Source organism: Notechis scutatus, chromosome 1 (genome assembly GCF_049901735.1).
Source record: "Notechis scutatus isolate UNSWTSFEM ecotype Mainland chromosome 1, rNotScu1.2, whole genome shotgun sequence".
Classification (NCBI taxonomy): Eukaryota; Metazoa; Chordata; class Lepidosauria; order Squamata; family Elapidae; genus Notechis; species Notechis scutatus.
In genome coordinates this window covers 168,557,434-168,579,032 of record NC_142009.1, presented here as the reverse complement: position 1 = coordinate 168,579,032, position 21,599 = coordinate 168,557,434, and the positions used below count along the sequence as shown (strand labels likewise).

The 21,599-nt window shown below is 38.7% G+C and overlaps 1 protein-coding gene across 10 annotated transcripts in view; it reads left to right on the top strand.

Moving 5' to 3' along the window:
* The window catches only part of ADAM23 (ADAM metallopeptidase domain 23), a 100,153-nt gene that overhangs the window by 60,416 nt on the left and 18,138 nt on the right, over nt 1–21,599 (top strand). For 2 of the 10 annotated variants that reach the window (XR_015746443.1, XM_087949470.1), the window contains 5 exons: nt 210–315; nt 931–1,050; nt 1,513–1,681; nt 4,849–4,960; nt 15,704–15,794. Coding sequence is in view for 8 of the 10 variants with exons in the window: in XM_087949470.1 (XP_087805596.1) it covers nt 210–315; nt 931–1,050; nt 1,513–1,681; nt 4,849–4,960; nt 15,704–15,794 (598 nt within the window). In the remaining 2 variants the exon portion in view is untranslated. Of the gene's footprint in view, nt 1–209; nt 316–930; nt 1,051–1,512; nt 1,693–4,848; nt 4,965–12,708; nt 14,307–15,703; nt 15,799–21,599 lie in introns of those variants that run through there. The other 8 variants (XM_087949473.1, XM_087949472.1, XM_087949474.1 and 5 more) reach the window with 6 other exon arrangements.

Here is a 21,599-nt window from a genome sequence, read left to right as displayed (position 1 = left end):
AAAACAAATTACAGAAAAGCAAAAACAAAATCATTTGGAAGAATATAGAAAATGTGTTGTCATCTTAGCAAGCGAGAGAAAACATTTTAAACATCCCTGTTATGTTCATAGTATATTATAGCTGTAGTAAAATTATTTATGGCATGATTAAACATTGGGAATAAAACCATTTTTAGCATTATTGGAAATGACCTTATTTTCTTCTACAGAGGCTTCAGGGTCTCACAAACACTGTTACGAGAAGCTTAATACAGAAGGTACACAGAAAGGAAACTGTGGAAAAGATGGAGACAAATGGATTCCTTGCCACAAGCAGTAAGAATGCTAGATTTAATTGTTTTTAAACTGACTTGATTGTTGGCCTAAAAGATACAGGAGCAGAATTTTTCACTTTATTACAGGGAACCTTGCTTCCCGCAGAAGGTACTACTGAACTTTTGGGAGTCTCACATAGCCTCAAAGATAACATGGGATACTGTATGATGACAACTGGGGGAACAGAGAAGCATTTTTACACTCATTCAAGGCACTTTTCAAATTCACATCATTTTCAGCTCAATAACGGCTTGAATAGTAACACATTTTCTCATTTGATATGTTATCCATATTTTTCAGGTTTCTAATGGCTTGTTTATTTATTTATTTATTTATAGTGTTTAAATGTAATCTTTCATAAAGCATAGCAATGCTTGATAATTTTTAGCATTTGGACAACTTGCGTTCTAGAAGTGAATGCGTAGCGTGACTATTTCTCACAAAGTTTAGAATTAAATTCTTGAATGAAAGAAGAATTAAAATCATTTGGATTTCTGCTATAGTGCAGTCCAATTGTATTTTTCCCTAGAGGCAAGTTTCTTAATTTGTCAAAATAGTCTTTCTCTTCCCATTCCAAAAAAATAGCTTGTTATGTATCTTGTCTTTGTCTTACAGTGACGTGTTCTGTGGATTATTGCTTTGTGCAAATCTTGATGGGGTTCCACGAATTGGTCACCTTCAGGGAGAAATTATTCCAACTTCTTTTTTCCACCAAGGTGTTGTAGTGAACTGCAGGTATGTAAAATCTGATTCAGTGTGCAAGACTGGCTTTTTCAGTTTACCTAAAAATTTGAACATTCAAACAGATTGTTTCTCAATAAATTAAGTTAAAACAAAATTTAATTAGTTGAGTTTAATTTCTTATGATTTTTTTCATTGTACTGGCTTTGAATAGGTTGTTTAATACAGATGTAAAATTATTCTATTGTTACATTGAGATAATTTGAAATTCCATTGTTTCAATGTTGCCAAATTAATTTTCATTTTTCTTTTCTTTTAGTATGTTTCTTATTTAGACACACAAAATTGTCCAAAACAGCAAACATCCTTAAATAGAGTGAAAAAAATAATCATATTATTTTGCTTCCTGGATTTTCAGGAATTGGATTTTATTTATGCATGCTATAAATATTTTACATCTATTTATTCTGATGAAGTTTAATAATGCTAGTAACAATTTAAAACTTCTTCTTGTAGTTGTGCACATGTACTTTTAGATGATGAAACAGATTTAGGATATGTAGAAGATGGAACTCCCTGTGGTCCTAATATGATGTGTATGGACCGAAGATGCCTCTCTATTCAGTCCTTGAACATAAGCAGCTGTCCTATGGATGCTAATGGAAAAGTTTGTTCGGGACATGGGGTAAGTCCCAGGTCAGCAGAATACGTGACAAACCATTTCATAGAAAAACATTTTTCTTACTTCTAATCTATACTGATATCTTTACACATGAAGACAGAAAGCATAAATTCCTGATAGGATGTACAATAACTTACCCTTTCATCTCATTAACTTTTATTAATTTAGCCATTCTTATTTTCTTCTACAACAGGACTGTCAAACTCACGGTCCACAGGCCAGATGCATCATGCACTGGCAACGCCCATGCCTGGTTTAGCGAAGGGGTGGGTAAAGTCCCAATACACCATCTTATGCCTCCATGATGATGCAAGTTTGACATCCCTGTTCTACTACTACTACTATTTACTCCTGGGGTTTTTATTACTACTGTTTATGCCTGGAATGGAACAACATTATTCTATAAAGACATAAAATAGAAATATTGTACAGAACCATAATTAACAGAGTTACATGCAGAACCCAGTTTGGCATACTTATGCAAAGGATTGTCCTCCATTGAAATACAGCTTTTTCTCTGGTAGCTATAATTCCCCCTCTTCCAGTGGTGGGATTCAAATAATTTAACAACCGGTTCTCTGCCCTAGTGACCGGCTGGGTAGGTGTGGCTGGGTGATCATGTGACTGGGTGGGTGTGGCCAGAGTGGGTGTGACATGGGACTCGTGTGGTGCTAAGGCAGGACTTCCCTGAGACCCTCACTCACTCTCATTATGCAGATAATCCTCTAGTTACAAATGTAATAGAGCCTGCCAATTACATTTGTAACTTGGGGATTTGTTTGATTGAATCACGTTAAATAAACGTGATCACTCCGTGCTTTCCCCAATGCATTTGTTAATCGAATGCATAGGTCATTAAATGCACATGAGGTATCTAAGGCTGGGGAGCCTCCCCCAATCCACTGAGATACCTCATGCTGCCCACAATTGCTTCCCCCCATCCTGCTCTGCTGGGTCTCCAAAGACTGGGCCTGCTTTGCTAGCATCCCAGATTCCACTTACTCCTCTCCATTCCATTTCCCATGGATTACTTACTTGAAGATCTCCAGAGGTCCAGAAGAGGCAGACCCACTGGCAGAGAAGCCAAAGTGTTTTATTCAGCTGATGGTAAAGCTGTAAAAATGTGAAATCTAAGGAAAACATTTTCACCATCTTCTGAGTAAAAGACTTTTGCTTAGGGCCATGTAGCCAGCAGGCCTCCTGCTTTAGGACAGCTTCAGGCATTGAGGTAGCAACAGCAGCCAATCAACGAGGAGCTTGCTTCCTTTGTCTTATTGGGCTGAACTGCAAGACCCTTGTTGATTGGCTGCCATACCCAATCCCTGAAGCTGCTCATTTGAACTAGCCAGTCAATAGCAAGCAGGTGGCTGCTACATGCTGGCCAACTGGGCTCAATCTAAGCCTGCAGACCCTCATGGCAGAGAAGCAGGTCTTCTATTCAGATGGGGAAAACTGTTTTCCTTACATCTCACTTCTTACAGTTTCACCGGCTTCTGAATAAAAGACTTTGGCTTCTCTGCCATGTGGGTCTGCCTCTTCTGCAGGTCTCTGAAAAGTAAGTACAGTAAAGCCATGGGAAATGGGGTGGGGAGGAATAAATGGATTGGGCCCGTGGAGGCTCCGTTTCGGCCTGTAACAGGCCAGGGGAGACCTCTTGAGGCCCGAACAGAGTCTCGGAGGGCTGTATCAGGCCCATGGAGGCTCCATTTTGGCCTGTAACAGGCGGAGGCAGGCCTCTGGAGGCCCAAACGGGGCCTTGGAGGGCTGGATTGGGCCCATGGAAGCTCCATTTCGGCCTATAACAATGGGTTGAGGCTTCAGCTGGTTTGGCGCACTGAGCAAACAGTTATCAACCAGTTCAAGTGAACTGGTGTGAACCAGCTGAATCCCACCACTGCCTCCTTGCCTTCTGTGGGGCATAGATTGTACCTCTTGCGTGAACCTGATAACCTCTCCCCTTTCCATTCAATCATATCTGTTTCTTGAGACTGCCTGAAACACATCATTTTTCTTGACAAAGTTTTTCAGAAGTAGTTTGCCATTTCCTTCTTCTAGGGCTGAGAGAAAATGGCTAGCCCTAGGTCACCCAGCTTACTCTGTGCCCAAGGCAGGACTAGAATTCATGGTCTTTTAGTTTCAGGCCTGATGCTTTACTACTATGCCAAACTGGCTCTTGATGTTTCCTTAGTAGCATGTAAGTGGTGCTTTTTTGTTGAAGAACTTGTTGAACTACCATCTCCTCTTCCTTTCCTAGTTAGAATATTCCCAGCTGCAGAATGGCAGCCATTCTAGTCACTTTTTGATACTCACACTGGGGTATCTAAAAGTATTGAGCCAGTGGGAAGTATATCAGTATCCTATTTCTTGAGACTGGGTCCAAATACTTGTGAAATGAGATGTTCGTGATGTTCTCTGAGCTTGGTTGTTTTCTTGCAAATGTTTTATTCCTTAAACTAGGTAACATTAATTAACTTCATTGAGCACTGATGACATTACCTGGTTTGAGTAATGAAAGATCTGCAAGAAAACGACCAAACTCAGAAAGCACCAAAGACTCCTCATTTCAATTGTGAACTATAAATATCAATATTTATGAAATATTATTGTGAGCCTTTGAGATTTGGGTGAACATATACATTTGATTTTTGTTGTTGTTATTACAATAAGATATTTTTGTTTCTTATGTGATTATCTGAATAGTTAATGGATTAATATTTCACTTAAAAACCACATTGAAATGTTACATTTTCTGATATGACAGAATGTTTTTCCTGAAATAATTTGTCTTTTTGCTTGTGAAAATATACAGTGATTCTTCAGGCTATGTACAGTCAAAAATACACAAAGCTGTGGAACAGTTTTGTTCACCTGGTTCCAGCTGTGATTTCAGAAAAATACAAATATTTTTTATTCTAGAATGAAAGCATTTTAACTTATAAGCTATTAATTGCTCATTGCTGTGTATTTCTATGCTAACTGGGCAATGTGTGCTTCTGAAGGAACACTGAGACAGATCAGATTATCCTATGTTGATGAGATGACTTTGTTCTGGTAGTTTATGGCCATCCAAAGTCATCAGTGCAGCATTTTCCAAACAGAAGCCCATCTCCTCTGTCTCCTCCAAGACACCATTTTAATGATACACTAACATATGCCAATTTTTTTTTTAGGTGTGCAGTAATGAAGCCACTTGCATTTGTAGCACTACTTGGGCAGGTACAGATTGTAGCATGTTTGATCCTAGAAGGAAAGATGACTCAGAGAAACCAAGTGGACCAAAGGGTTTGTGTGATTTCAGTTCCTTTTACCACCATATAATTATATTATTAACAGGAACATTTGTAACAAAGCATTTGAAAACTATTAAACTATTACATATATTTTATTTCTTTGTATACAAGTTTTACATCTATGGTCAGGAGGTATTTCACAAAAAGCAATGATATGAAAATATTTTGAATTTTGTTATTTTTCTAAAATATAGAAAAATATATTATTATAATTAATCCTAATAATAATTCTACCTATTAGTCTGACAAAATGTCTAACATTTTAAATAGACTTTAATAATAAAGATTATATTTTTATATTTTAACACCTAAAAACCTTTATTAAAATAATGTATATATAGAAGTAATCTAATGTTCTTGGATATTTTCAGAGGTCATTTGTAGCACAGTTCTCTGCATATAGAACTCCTGTTGAATTTAGTTGGAGTGGAAGTCTATATAGAAAATAAAGCCTTGGATTACTTAACATGAACCTAATAAAAAGTTACAGGATATTAATATATATTTGTAAAATCCAAGTTACTTATTTTTTTTATATTTGCAACTTAATAGATTTTTTTTAACTGCAGCATGACTATTGATTTAAATATTCTGAATGCAAAAAAGCCTCTTTGAACCCACTATAGGATCCCAAATACACAATTTAAAATCTTATGTATTTTAATACATTTAGAACAAATGCTCAAATATGACTGAGTAGCAGTTTGCATTTTTAAACCGGGCATCATTTGAATACTTGAATGATTTTGAATTTTATTACTGTATTTTCATGCCCATTCTTAACTATCTAAGATGATAGAATCCATTTAATTCCACCATAAATCCATAAATTAGGTGGAAAGGAATATTGACTATAAGAATACAACCTACTGATAGTGGGGGACAGGGTTTCTAAATGGTGTTATACTCTGTATTCATCATTATACAGAAATTAATTCTGATAGACATATTACTTATATGGAGTTTTAATGCATTTAATATGTGTAAATTTTAGACTACCCTAATAAAAGAATGGAATGTTAGATTGTAAACATTTGAAAATTTCAAGAGGAGCAAAGCTAATATAAATGCTAGAAATTCATGAAATTATGTAAAACATTCATAAATGGCAAAAGGACAGAACTACAGAACCCCTGGGACTAGCTCTAGAAATAGGTGTTTAAGGCTTTACTGCGCCATTTTATAACAAAAAGCAAGCCTTAGTTGTAGCTTTTCTCTTCTCTCTCCAGCCTTATCCTTTTCCTAAATGAAAGCTTCAATAATAAAAGATACATACTCCATATTATGCAATTTAGGATTTGATTATCTCAAAGATTCCCATTTCTAGTGAGAGAAGAATTTCATTCCTCAAGATATAAAATTCACTGAAAATAAGTATTACTAAGGTTGTCCTTCTGTTACAATATTTTGATGATCCTTTCTTACTTCTAAAGAAAAATGCTTTGTGGAAAATAGAATTCTAATATGGGTCTGAAGGAAAATTTGGAAAATCTTTTGAAACTCCTTTGGATAAACCCAAACTTGATAAAAATAAGGGAAATGTAAGAGAAAAGGAGACATGAAGAGTAAATGGGAACAAACTGGTATTGAAAGAACATGTCTTTGCCTCCCAATTTTTCCCGTTCCTAGTTTTAATATTTCCTAATTTTGCATTTTGTTTACATAATGCAGATTATAATTTCAATTTGAAAATGAAAATTCTGCCAACATATTTATAGGGGAGTCTATAATCCTAGCCGTAATCTAATTTTAGTCATTAAAAGTCTGCAATATTTAAGAATATTCTTTTTCTAGCCAACCAACTAGTAACTATTTTAAAAACTCCACAACTAAAAATATTTTCAGTATTATACTTTTTCCTAAAAAAAGGTTTTCCTGATGCTCTGTAACTTTTAACATTCTCAAAGTGTAAAACTATTTCAGTTGGCTTTCAAAATACTGCTTTGCTTCGGTAAACCAATACGGGTAGTTCTTAACAACCCTTCATTTAGTAACTGTTTGAAGTTACAAAGCACTGAAAAAGTGACATGACTCTTTTTCATACTTACAATTGTTTCAGCACATCCCCACAGTCACATGATCAAAATTTGGATGCTTGGCAGTTGACTCATATTTAAGACGGTTGCAGTGTCCCGAGATCATGTGTTCACCTTTTGCAACCTTCTGACAAGCAAAGTCACTGGGGAAACCAGATTCAGTTAACAATCTTGTTACTAATTTAACGTGCAGTAATTCACTTTACAACTGTGGCAAGAAGGGTCATATAATGGAAAAAACCTCTCAAGAACTGACTTGCTTAGCAACAGAAATTTTGGGTTCAATTGTGGTTATAAGTTGAGGATACCTGTAGCTCTGAGATTTTTGTAAAACTTGAAAGCTGAAGAGAATCTTCATACTTTGCAAAAGTACTTATCACAAAACCATCTTGTTTTCACTGCATTTGCGTACTTCATTTCTTTCACTCCTTTTACATATTTCAGGTTCTAAAGTTAGACTCAGAGATAAACTTTGAAATGTAATATTAAGAATTAAAACTGCAAGATATTTTCATACAATCAATATTTAAATAACTTTTCCCAATAAAATAATTTCCAGGTGGATAGGATAATAAATCTCATTGTGAGTTTGCAGCTAGAGAGATATTGGGAATTTAAAATATAGTTTGGTATTTATTTAGTAAAATACAACTGACTTAGAGAGGCTTCGGTGGAGGGTATTTTAGCATTGGTGACATTCTGTGAGATCTGGAGGAAGACATCATCTGATATTTGGGCAAGACACCCTATATTGCAGTTTATCCCACAGAGAATGAAGCACATTTCTCACATTACTTTTCTTTTCTCAAACAAGGATATTCCATACATCAAAACCCAGAGCTTTCAGGAAGATACTTTTGAACCTAATTCCTAAAGGAAATTGTAATCTCATAAAAAGTTAGGATGAACCTCAGTTGAATATTGATATGTATTTATCTATATATATATAAAAGCGAAATATCACTCACGCACCATCACAAAATCTCCAGAACCATAAAGCCTACAAATTTGAAATTTGGCACATATATTCCTCTTGGCGTCTAGGTGTTCATCAAGAAAGGATTTTTCGAAATGACCATCAGAACATTAGTATTTCCTATATTATTATTAACACGCTCTGATGCTAAGGAGTTCTACTCCTCCTCCCCACCTGAAAAGAAATCTCTTCCAAATGCAAAACACAAGCAGAGGAGAGGAGTTTCAGTTTCAGTTTCACAGCACCAAGCAGCTTTAGTACAGAACAATTGAGCTAAACCAAGCCCAGGGTCCTTTCTATCTCCTTCTTCCTCACACAGCAAATACTGTGTTTCAGTTTCCAAACAGCCCTCAACTCTCTCACACACTGACAGGACACTAGCCAGATGAGTACTGATGGATGCTGGTAGGCAGAGGCAGAATTTCTTCCCCTTATTTTCCTCCCGAAAAACTAAACCCAACCACATAGTTTCGTAGCGAAGCATGGGATTGACAACCAACAATCTTTATTATTCTGGTTAATAGATTATAAAATTTCTCTTTCTTTTTGTTAATCCTACGTAGTTGCCAGTTAGAATATAGCAGTTGTTTTATTAGAGATCGTGCATAAATGTAAGGCTAGATTGGAAAGGAAATCCATTTTTATGTGGAGTTAAAATTTTAGATATTAGAAACAGTTAAAAGTCTTTTGCGTTTATGTGTTTCTAATTGGGAAAGAAAATCCAATGTTATGGAACCTGCCAGTCTTAGTTTTGAAGAATAAGGACAGATTCAGGTTACACCAGAATAAATGAATTTTGTGTTGAACATGACACATTAATAAAAGATTTATGTCTCATCATTAATAAATGTACATAACCATTAGCAGGGACTCACTTAATGTATGAAATGTTAGGTTTGGTGAACAGGCAGCCATCCGGGATCCTCTGCTTGCCCAGCCAAACTATAGATGAACAGTTTGAATGATGTCGATTAGGAACTACCGTGTTTCTCCAACAATACAGCCTCCCCCAATAGGAAGTCCCAGCATGTTTTATAGGCATAAAATGAAATTAAGACCCTCCCCCCAAATTAAAGCCTATATTAAACAGGCGAAATGGGAATGGCAGGGGGGCTTGCCGTTAGGAAGTACTTTTGTTGCATACCTGGATATGGTGCTGCCTGCATTGACCTCGGCGTTGGTGGGGCACTTCGTATCGGGAGACCTTCCACCACCGTTGCTTTCCCTTCTCCCCATGCTGCTGCAACGTTTAGAGCAACGCCGTGGCATTTGGCGCAGCCACGTGGTGTTTGGCGCAGCCACGTGTGGCCAGCCAGGGCTCCTCCCTGCAACCGGAGCCCGGCGGCGTCACTCAGCTTCAGGCGCTTCTGTCGCCGCCGTCCCAGGCATCGTTCAAAGGCAAAGCCTATTCTTTTAAAAACGATGCCCTACTACCGGTATGATAAAGCCTCCCCTGCCCAAGAGGGCAGCCCAACCCCATGTGGGGAGGCAAATCTCCCGGGGCCGCAGCGCAGGATCAGCCCACCCCGGGAGAAGCGCCCAGCCGCCATCCCTGCCTGGCGCCATGCAGAGCGCAAAGAGCTTCACCTGGGACGCCCAGCGCAGCTGACAGGCGGGCCCCCCTGCCCGGCAGTGGAGCTCTCACCAAGGCAGCGAGCGCCTCCCCTGGGCCCAGTCCGGCCGCACCAGAGCCGTGCGGGCTGGGCAGAGCCGGGAAAGTGAGCCGCGGGTGCGCGCCCGCCTGCCAAGCGAAAGAGCCAGGCTGACCCGAGCTTGGCTTCCTTCCCAAGTCCCTCCAGCCCGAACCCGAAGGGGCCACCGGGAGAGGCTGCCCGAGGCAGTGATAGCGCCCACCCGTCCACAGACAGGGAGGCGAGGCGACGGCAGCACTGCTTCCCTGGCCAGCAGGTCCAGCGGAGAGAGCCCGAAGCTGCCCGTCCTTTCCACCCCTCGCCCAGCCCATCCCCATCTCCACACATCTCCAAACGCACCGGCAGCTCCAAACACTGCAGCGGCACAGGCATTGGGCAGAGGCGCTCACTTGGTGGGGCTCAGCTCGGAGGAGGATGCAGCACGAGCCGTCGCCTTGCCTCCCTGTCCACGGATGGGTGGGTGCTATCATTGCGTCGGGCGGCCTCTCCCGGTGGCCCCTTCGGGTTCGGGCTGGAGGGACTTGGGAAGGAAGCCAAGCTCGGGTCAGCCTGGCTCTTTCGCTTGGCAGGCGGGCGCGCACCCGCGGCTCACTTTCCCGGCTCTGCCCAGCCCGCCCGGCTCCAGCGCGGCACTGGCGGGATGAGCAGAGGGCCCAGCGGGGAGGTGCTCGCTGCCTTAGTGAGAGCTCCACTGCCAGGCAGGAGGGCCTGCCTGTAAGCTGAGCTGGGCGCCCCAGGCGAAGCTCTTTGCGCTGTGCCTGGCGCCAGGCAGGGATGGCAGCTGGGCGCTGATCCTGCGCTGCGGCCCCGGCAGATTCGCCTCCCCACGTGGATTTTGGCTGCCCTCTCAGGCAGGGGAGGCTTTGTCGTACCGGTAGTAGGGCGTCATTTTTAAAACAATAGGCTTTGCCTTCGAACAATGCCCGGGAAGGCGGCAACAGGAGCGCCTGAAGCCGAGTGTCTCCTCTGGGCTCCAGTTGCAGGGAGGAGCCCTGGCTGGCCGCGCTTGGCTGCACCAAATGCTGCGTGGCTGCGCCAACCGCCGCGTGGCTGCTCTAAACGCTGTGGCAGCACAGGGAGAAGGGAAAGAAACAGTGGCGAAGGTCTCCCGATACTAAGCGCCCCACCAACGCCGAGGTCAACATCCAAGCCGTCGCCACCCGCCCTCCTGAGGATGCAAGGGGGGGAATTAAGTCACCCCCGAAAAGAAGGCCTAGCCGTTTTTTGGGGGGTCAAAAAAAAATAAATAAGGCCCGGCCTTATTTTGTGAGAAACACGGTACTTCATCTGCTAATGGAAAGCTGGAGGAATCCTTCTGGAGAACCATTTGTAATAGTGGCCGATAGCTCAGACTTCAAACAAATTCATATTCATGTTTTTCTCCCTCTATTGTTCTATATTTCTATACATCCTGGAATGATTTGAGTAACATTTTTTCATATTTTTAAAAATCTTCAATATTTGCCATATTTAGGCAATGCTTTAAAAAAATTGAAAAGACCATAATCAAAGTTTTCTTGGCTGTTTGGCTCACTAATCATAATGCAACATACTCCCAATAGTTCAGGAGTGTGCTGTTATTTGTTCATAGAATATGTGTTTTTAAACAGTTATCAATACTGTATTCTCTAGAGCAGTGGTCCCCAACCTTTTTTGTACCAGGGACCGGTTTCAAGCAGAAACATTTTTTCAAGGACCGGGGAGAGAGAATCCGAGTTTGGTAGTTTGTTTGCATCGTTTCATTACCTGACTAGGTAACATCTGATGTTGTTACCTAGTCGGGTAATAAAACGCCTGCCAGCAAACCACCAAGTTCAGGGAGCGCCTCGGCCCTGCCTCCCTCAGCCCCATCCCTCAGGTCCCTCCCTCCCTCCCTCCCTCCCTCCCTCAGGTGTCTGCCTCGTTCCTCTCTCAGTCACTCTATCGCTCCTCCAGCAGCCCAGGAAGAAACTGCTTCAAAGAAGCCGGGGGGTGGGGTGGCTTTTCCTGTCGCCGCAGCTTCCCGAAGCGCCTGTTTACCCCCGCCCGCCCGCTCGCTCGCGGTTCAATCCACAGTGCTCCGTTCTGCCTGCCTGCCTGCCTTCTTCGTTTCGGAGCAGCTTCGGCTGATAAAAAGAGGCGAATAGTTATTATTCTCAGCCGAAGCTGCTCCCAAACAACCAGACAGGCAGGCAGGCAGGCAGAACGGAGCACTGTGGATTGAACCGCGAGCGAGCGGGCGGGCGGGGGGGTGAAACGGGTGCTTCGGGAAGCTGCGTGACAGGAAAAGCCACCCCCGGCTTCTTTGAAGCAGTTTCTTCCTGGGCTGGTGGAGGAGCGAGAGAGCGACTGAGAGAGCTGAGCCAGAGAGCAGGACCGGCTTCGGTTGCTTCCTCCCTCCCCTTCTTTCATTTGTGTCCTTGATCCCCGATCCCAGCAGCATTCACCGAAGGCGAAGAAAGCTGCCATTTTTTTATTATTTTTTTCTTTGCGACCCGGTAAAGAGTGCTCCACGGCCCGGTACCGGTCCGCGGCCCGGTGGTTGAGGACCCCTGCTCTAGAGCAGTGTTTCTCCACCTTGGAGTCCACATATCTGAAGGCTGCCAAGGTTGAGAGACACGGTTTATCATGAAGGCCTATCAAACCAATGTATCCCTCTGTGAGTACTGATGTGGGCATCACTCATTATTTTCAGCAGACAGCTGATGCATATTTTCTATGTAAAGCTAGCCATGGGTAAGGCCCTGAAAAAGGAGAATTCTAGTTGATTGCATATAGAGAAGAGAAGCACCATTTCAATGTACATCTTTTGCAGTGCATGCAAACTGCAAAGGAGCTGCAAAACTGCAGTCAATCCAGGCCTTTCATCTTCCTTGTTACAGCTCTATCCATGAATGCATTACAGAACATTGATCAATTTTTAAAATAAATTGCACTTAAATATGCAGAATTATTTCTAGAACTGCTAAAATGAATTTTCTACAAAATAAATGACAGAGAATGGTATATCATTTTGAGGTGCCATATGATTTTTCTTTTCAGATTATGTGATAACTGTCTTTTTAAAAGATCTTCCCTCTTCCCTCTATACAGTGAGCATGGCCACTAACAGGCTTATAGGTGCAGTGGCAGGGACCATTCTGGCACTGGGGGTGATATTTGGAGGCACAGGGTGGGGAATAGAGTAAGCATATTTATTAGTTTCAGAGTTTTATGTTTGGTGCCTACTGTGTGAGGTAACTGTACGCATCTGATCCCTCTGTGTACTCCAACTAGCTTTGTGTTCTGTGGTGACTGTATTTGTCATGTGATTTGAACATTTGTGTCGTGTGATATGCTCATGTAATGTTTAACTCTCTCCTGTCTGGGATAATGTGGGGCATAAAACAATAGTTTGTCAATTTTGTAGCACCATAATTAATATAATTCAATGTTTATATGTTTTCAATGCTCTAAATTATAAATAAAATTTCAAAAAAAAATTATAGCTTAAAAAAAATGTGTAATAGATAAATTAGTGCACTTGATATAGTTTGGTTTATTGCCGGAAGCATTCAGAGGAATAGTAAGTAAAAGTACATGATTTAAATAATTAAATAATTAAAAAGTAGAATTGTCCAAATCACTGTTTTTCAATCTCATCCACTTTAAGATGTCTAGACTTCAGCTCCCAGAATACCTCAGCCAGCATGTCTGAAATCCAGACACCTTAAAGTGACTAAGGTTAAGAAACTCTGACCTAGACCAATAATGTTTGGTGCTGTAGCATCTTAGCTGAGTAAGGGAGCTCTGTACATGGAAACAGCTTTCTTCATGCACAGCCAGTGAGCATCCAAATATGCATTGGATGTGCATTCCCACCAGTGCTGGGAGGACCATGAATGTTTTCTTGGCCTAGCGAGAGGCTATTTTGATGATCATAGATCTCCTCATCTGAGCTTATCTGTGGTTTATGTTACTAAAATTGGATCAAGGCTGTTATGAATATTTATATTAAATGAGATGAATTATTTTGAAATAGTTAACATGGGTATTATTTACATACATATTGATGTATCAACCATATATTTGGTTAAAAATAAGAGCAACATTTAGGAACTTTATACGAACATCATTAGTCTTTATAGCAATATCATTAGAATTAGTTGTCCTTTTTATTTGATTTCCTTTCAAAAAAAATGCATGCTCCTATGTATTCTGACTACTGTATTTATACAATCAAGAAATTATTTTGCTGTTATTTCTAGAATAGCAGATTTTTCAGATAACTGCACATTTTTCATAACACTGCATCTGTCCATCCATCAACCTGATGGTGGCATTTTGATGTTAGGAAGATCAAGCTACCAAAGAAAGCAGAGACAGCATTGGTGGCTGTAGAGAAGAGGAGAGAATCCTAATTTTCTTATTATGATTCATCTAAAATTAGATTTTCTTAAAATCTAAAGTGTTTTGTTAGTAGTAGTAGTGATACTATCATAACTAATGACTGCTTACTTTTTTTTTGCATTAGTATGTGATCTGTCTACAATTTTGTTTTAAGAATTGATAAATATGTGCATGTTACAGAAAAATCATTATTAATCCCAACTATTACAATTTTTTCAGTAAAATTTGATTAAATAACAGTAGCATTAAATTTCTGACTAACAGCAGCTGAAGCATCATTAAATGAGGAAACTATCATTCTTCATCAGGCTAGATATTAAGATGCTTGTGGAGATCCTTTATAATAAAGCCAAAAGCAATCTTTCTATATTTACATGCCACCATTTTCATAAGAAAAGATGTTTGCAAATATATATATTGCATTCATTATTAGATATTCATCCTAGTGCTTCAAAGTTGACTCAAGTGAAGTTCTTCTGTGGGTAGATGGTTGAAGTATGACCTTCAAGCCAAGAAGCACACCAGGCATACGAAATGTCTTGCCAGGAAGGAATATGGAGAATTTCCCATATTGTAAATACATAGTGCTCTTCATTTTAATAGCAGAGGGGCTACTTTCAGACACTCCATCTTTCCTATTACTTAGACTTAACAAAATTAGCCATCTCTCAAGTAAGCAGGTGAGCGAATAAAAAAAGATGGGCATGCTTCTAGGCTGGGATAAAATAAATAATTTTCCTCTATAAATAATCACAATTTCCAATAGCACTTGCACAAAATCCTGTTTTTTAAAATTTAAAAACAAATTGTTTTTAAATGTCCATATTAGTGTTAACTATGGATTTTTTTAACAGTGGTAGCACATGTTCAAAATCACCTCTAATCTGTGTCTTGCTTTTTAAAAGACTATACTGTGAATCTAAACCAAAATATTAAATCAGATATGTATCATTTTGTTGTGATTGCATTTGAGAAGTAAAATAGTGATGGTATTTGTTGTTTTAAGGATCAGCTTTGATAGAAATACTCAAGTACACAATGATTTACAATGCCACAGGAGACATTTACTTCACTCATTAAACAAAAGTCTTTTTTGGTGTACATGGAATATAAATAAAATTTGAAAGAATAGACCCAGGACTTGTCACTTGACTTCTATCACCCACAGGTGATTGGACTTACAGGTTTTGCACTTATTTTCATGTACCAATTTAGCTATTATTGTTTTTTGTTATTTTTAGTTGTCTTTTTAATTTTTCCCTGTTTCTCCTGATGCTGCTTTTTTCTTTTTTGCTCTTCAAATTCTTCCAAACTTCATCCAATAATTTAAAAAGTTAGTTGTCTATCAAGTAAACAAACATACTATCTGACTTTTTGATTTAAAAATGTTTGAATCCTGCAAAATTGTAAAATATTTGTGGCATTGTAAATGTTTAAATAAGTTTAAACTGTAATTCGAAGTTTCATTAGTAAGAAGTATTCTAGGGAAGTGTTAGTTTGTATATGGAAGCATAATAGAAAATTCATCTATCTCCAAAAAAATTCTTCATATAGTTTTTAAATAACTTTGGCCCACTTTAAAATGTTTCTTTCAAATAATTTAATAGCTCATTTATTTTAAATTGTTTTACTACCTTTCCCTGGATGTGAATGAATTAAGTGGTTGGTTCTGATCTCTTTCTTCCCATCACCCTTTGTCACAGGTCCTAGCGCCACCAATCTTATAATAGGTTCCATCGCTGGTGCCATCCTGGTAGCAGCTATTGTCCTTGGGGGGACAGGATGGGGCTTTAAGTAAGCAATGCCGCATGTCTTTTTTTCAGTGGCTATAGCACTTCTTCCTGCTTACATCACTAGATTTTGAGTTCCTGCTACAAGATCTCAAGTAATGGTTTACTTTTTAAAAAATCCATATTTTGTAAAAGACCAAGTATCTTTTATGAAATCTCAGAAATGTCACCAGAGTGCAAAGTTGTAATATAGAGTATCTAATAGAGTCATGCAACATAGGCTAAAAAGGCATTTTAGTAATGCAGCAAATTACTGCATCTGACTCTTTGGATAGTATTAAAGATCTTCAACCTAAGGAAGCTTGTGAAACTGCCGTGGACATGACCAGTGCAAAAATGTTTCCCTAAAAAAATAGTTATTTACAAAATGCTACCCTGAGGGCTTCAGTAGGGCCCAAAAAGCCTGAATTCAAAACAGTTCAATTCCCAAATGTCAAAATAAATACTGTATTACATCCCAAGAGCACAATAAAAAAATCATTTTGCAGAAGAAAAACCAACAAGGTCAATAAAAATATGTAACTCACCCAAGTAGTATGAGGCTGACATTTGAACCAAATCTTAAAACTATTTTTTTCATCTTAGGAGAGCATAGTTTAAATCAAGCAGTATTATTGATACAGCCCTCCTCTTGGCAGAAACCCCAATCTGTAAAATGTGTAAAATCTTTTACATACACAAACTCATTTCATAACCTCATCTATACCTCTGTACCTTGACTGGAATTATTTTTCAGTGAGTTCTTTCAGCACTTACATATTTTAAAAATAAGTTGAGTTGTACAGCTGATGCCTCTATACAACACTTTTGTAGCTTTATCTATGTATTCCTAACAGTAAATATATAATGATTTTGACTCTTTGAATTGACAGTGGAAAAAAAATAGAATTTTGAAAAATATGTAGCAAAATGGCAACATGATAGATATGGCCCAACATAAAATGCAGTTTTAAAAAAGACAACCTGATCTGTTCAAGTCCAAGTGACTTTTCCAAGAATCTGAATTTGAAACTAAGAAGGAAATGTTTGCAAGTTCATGGTTGTCTCATTTTTTTCTCCTTAAGCTAAATAAGGTGAGAGAAATCTAGGACTTTTGTATCTTCATATAAAATGCTACACACATAGATAGATACAGAGAGAGCACATACGTTTTTCTGTTAATAGGATGAAGCTTAAGATGTCTTTCTAGGTAGAATGCTTAATGATAATGGTTCAGCAAAAACTTAATAGTAAATCAGTTGCTTTAGTGCAATTGCCCTATGTAAGAATTAGTGAAACCTCTAGTTGTGTGCAAGCAGCTTTCACAATTTATCTGCACAGTTGGGGCATAGGGGGTGAGGGGGGTGATAGAAAAAGTCAAGATAGCAACATACCTCAAAAATTCTATTATTTAGTTACAACTGTTATCTTGAGGGTTTTAAATCTCCCCTTACCCCATGGACACACTGCATCCAGTTCCTTGACAGTTTTTGTTTGTTTGTTATGAGGGGATGAAAGAATGTATCATGGAGAAGTTAAAAGGAAGTATTTCTCTTATATCAATTGATATAAAGTACTATATAAAACAAAAATAAGGTGTATTTTTATATAAAACTAAATAAACACAGATCTTACAAATTTTGCAAGTAGTGTAGTTTATATATTATTTGGACATATGAAATATGCTTACTAATAACACGTCCTGTTTTTAATTCTGTTCAGATCGTTGAAATAATAATTTACTTCTTAATGTCTTTAAAACAAGATTCTATTCCCTTTTAGAGGGAATTGAGGTAAGGACATTGGTCCACTTCACATTATTCTCTACACATAAAAAACAAATGTTTGTGGTTAGAGACTTGTTAGGAAGGTTCTCCCATGAGGACTTGGAGCAAAATCAGTTATGAGGAGGGGCTCTAATACAGAACTTTGCCTTCTACACTTGGAAGGCAAAGAAGGAAGTGGACGTGCATTCATCCCCACTATCACACATAGAATTTTATACGAGGGCTGATATGTGATGAAAAGGGCTGTGTGAGTCTGTAGCACAAGCATAGCCTAATTAATTTCCTTTATAAGTCATGCACCAGAAACTGTCATTAACCAAAATCAATACAGAAAGTACTAATTATTAAAACTGTAATATCAAGTATGGACATTCCTACTGAAGCGAATAGTACTCATATCAATGTATTTACAAAATCCTCTTAACAAACTAATGAAAACAAAACGCAATTCTATGCAGAGATGGGAAACCAGTTTTTCAAATGTTCTTGAGCTACTGTTCTTAACATTCTTCACTACTAGCCACACTGATTGGAATTACTAGAAGTTGTTATTGATTTGATTCATAACTTGTTTAATCCACAGTTTCTTGAATAACTTGCTGGAGTCATGCAAAACCCTAAGTTATAAACGAAGGACATTGCTTTTTATGATCACAAGATTATGTCATCAAAATTCAGTAAGACATTGGGCACCTTTTAGGAGCATTTTTTGTTTTTGTCTTTGTTTTACAAATAAAACATCTGACAAGAAAGAGGAGGAAAAAGGCTCAGAAAAAAAACAGCAAAAAATTAATGTCTAAGAAAAATGCCTGTTCCTGCAGGTATTTATATGTGACTTATCTTACATTCAAAGGACTCTACTCAAATAGTACTTTGCATCTTGTGTGACATTTACATATACATTATATGATATATTATGAATATCTGTATCTGTTGTATCTGTATGGATAGTCATGCAGTGTAAACATCTTAATAGTTCTCTTGCTTTTTTATAGAAAACTATTTTACTCTGTAGCAGAACCTCAAATACGATGGCCTCGCCTAGCTCTCAGCTTGAAGTGCATGTTTCTTTGGGCTAAAGTTGGAGGGGAAAGGTAGATTTTCTCATTAGAATCTCGATAGGTCTTCTCATATTTTGCTGCTTCATTTAGTATGTATGAGAGGCTTAAGAGAACTCAGAGTATTTATGTTATCTGCTGATAATATTACTGTATGCAACAATATCCACTTCTATAATTTAAGTTTATATTTTAAATTTAAAAAGGCAAATTCAAAATGTCAAATGGGAATACTTCACGCTTAAGGAATAATTCTATAGAAACAAGTAATTTTAGTGTGGCATCTTAATACCTATCTGAGAATGTTCTTTTCTGAGTATTCTTAATTTGGATCAGGACTGAAACCCTTCACTCATCCTGGACCCTTATCCTCACTGCATCCTCTGAGGGCCAGGAGACCCTTCCAGTTTGTCAAAAAAACATCACTGTCTGCAGCGAAAGGAGAAAATGGATGAGATTTGTGAGAGTAGCTTGAGGGGGAAGAAGAGGGGGAAGGACAGTCCCTAATGAGTGGTGTGACTTTCCATTCATATGCTTCTGGATCCAACTCATTATGTTCCTATTATGATACTATATTGTCTAATGAAAATTCTTCTTAGTATTTATGTGATAGATGTTAACTTTCTTCAGATGCATGAAAAGTTGAATTCAAATTTTTTTGGCGTAAACATTTGTAAAGGTTCTTTCATGAAGATACTAAATTTCTATATGATTTGGTCTGAAATGTTTAGTTAGAATCAGCATTATAACGGGGAATAAAACAATATTAGTGTTGTTTTATAGGTATAAGGGTCTGCCTCTCCTCTCGATTCAAGAAAGGAGAATTCTTGAAACAATTAGCATTTCAAAAAGAGCCTTTTATTGAAGAAAAGAGATAGCAAGACAAAAGGAAACAGGATATGAGGATAGCAATTCATTTAGGTTAAGGCAGTTAGAGGCCCCTCCCCTCAGTCCAGTGTTGAATAAGCCAATCGACAGATGCAAAGTTGTTTTGAGAATCGCTGGCTGAAGCTGTTCTCAGGTGTCCCTTGCTGGAGGCTCCGGAGCTGAGACAAAACAGATGGCCCTCCCCCCTTATATTCCCAGGAAGATAAATCAAAATACAGGATAAATAGGCACCAGGAAGAAGGTTATAAATTAAAGAATACACCCAGGGCCCCTCCCCACCAAAATGGCAGCATCCTAATAGGGATCTATGGGACCTGACAATAGGGCTGCTGAGCTCTGAATTAAAATTTATCTTTCCCTCCTTTTTTATATCCCAACTTGTTCTGGGTTCCTATAAGGATTCTGAAATATGTATCCATGATCCAAAAGCATTGTAATTAAAATATATAATTCATAGTATACATTATTATGGTCTTTTGACTGAGATGGGTGGTTATAGAAATTGAATAAATAAATAATTGTATTGATGTGCATGATAAACTGGTACATTTTTATGCCATTTATTACTTATAAGGCACAGAGGTGAATGGATAGATGGATACAAAGCAAGTTTTTTATGTTTTGTTCAGTGATGGGATTCAAAATTTTTTACTACTGGTTCTGTGGGTGTGGTGTGGCTTGGTGGGCGTGGCTTGGTGGTGTGGCAGGGGAAAGATACTGTAAAATCTCCATTCCTACCCCACTCCTGGGGGAAGGTTACTGCAAAATCCCATTCCTTCCCCACCCTACTAACCTGCTTTTCAGCTCTGTTCATGCAGGGCAACAAAAGAAGACCCAGATGCTCCGCTGAGGTTAGGGAGGCGGAGAATAGATGGGGGCAGGGCCAGTCAGAGGTGGCATTTGCCGGTTCTCCGAATTTCTAAAAATTTCCACTACCGGTTCTCCAGAACTGATCAGAACCTGCTGAATACCTCCTCTGGTTTTGTTAAAGTTTATTGGCTTTGTTAAAGTTATATGGCTAGAATTAAATTATTTTCTTGCTTAGCATAAAAAAAGAGTTGCCTACTGTTAGGTAGGATTGCAAAATCTGTTTTTGCATTGTGCATATTGTTTCTCCATACCATAGACAGCCAATTCCATCTTATTACTCCCAGCCTATTGCCAAGGAACTAGAATGATATATTGTCATTCTTTTTTTCCATAAGGCAGTAAGCTTAAATGCATTCAGTAGACTTTTTTCTCTCATCTGCTATTACATCGTTTCTGATTTTAAAGACTTGTGAATACAATTTCATACAGCAGAGGAAAGCAGCTTTCTTTTTTTGAACTTGTCAAGGGGCAAAGACTTTAATAGGATGCAGTCACTTAATAAAAATAGCAAATTATCACTTTGAAACATGGGCTTCAGGGAGTGGTCCTCTATCATAATTCATGGCTTGGGTCGTCTCATTTCATCCAAGAGTAAAATACTATATTGATGAGCTTCCCTTTAGTGGGAATGGCCAGTTTCAATTAAACAAAAATTCTGGACAAAGTCCAAAAGTGAAAAGTAGAGCTTCTTGTAAGAATAGCCCAATTCATTAATAAGCAAGGGGAGAGCAGCATATCAACTAGAGGTTGCACATAGTCCAAAGCCACGAGATATCTTACTCCCGATTTCAGCCGATAACCAAAGAGAAGCAGATGAAAAATAGTATAAGAAGTTTATACCTTCCTTTAGTCTTAATACACCAGAAGTAAAACCGAAACAAAACAAAAATCCAGGAACCTCCTCTCCTCCAAATGCCACCCTTGTCCATTTTGGAATCCTAATTGCTTCACTATCCAATTATTGTAGGCTTAAGCTATACATTTTTGGAAGAAATAAGGCTTACAGTCAAAGATTTTCTCTCCATCCTGCATTCAAATCACGTAGCAACCAGTTTTCAAACTATTTCACCATGAAAATGTCAGTTTTCTTTTGGGAACTCCTGATCTTTTTCCAGCGTTCAGTTTTTACAGTTCTTCAGCATGTTGAAGAGTTGGCTGTTTGGTGATAGGCTGCTTTGAAATAAAATGTCAATAGGAAACAATCATGGTTGGGATGAGACATTGCCT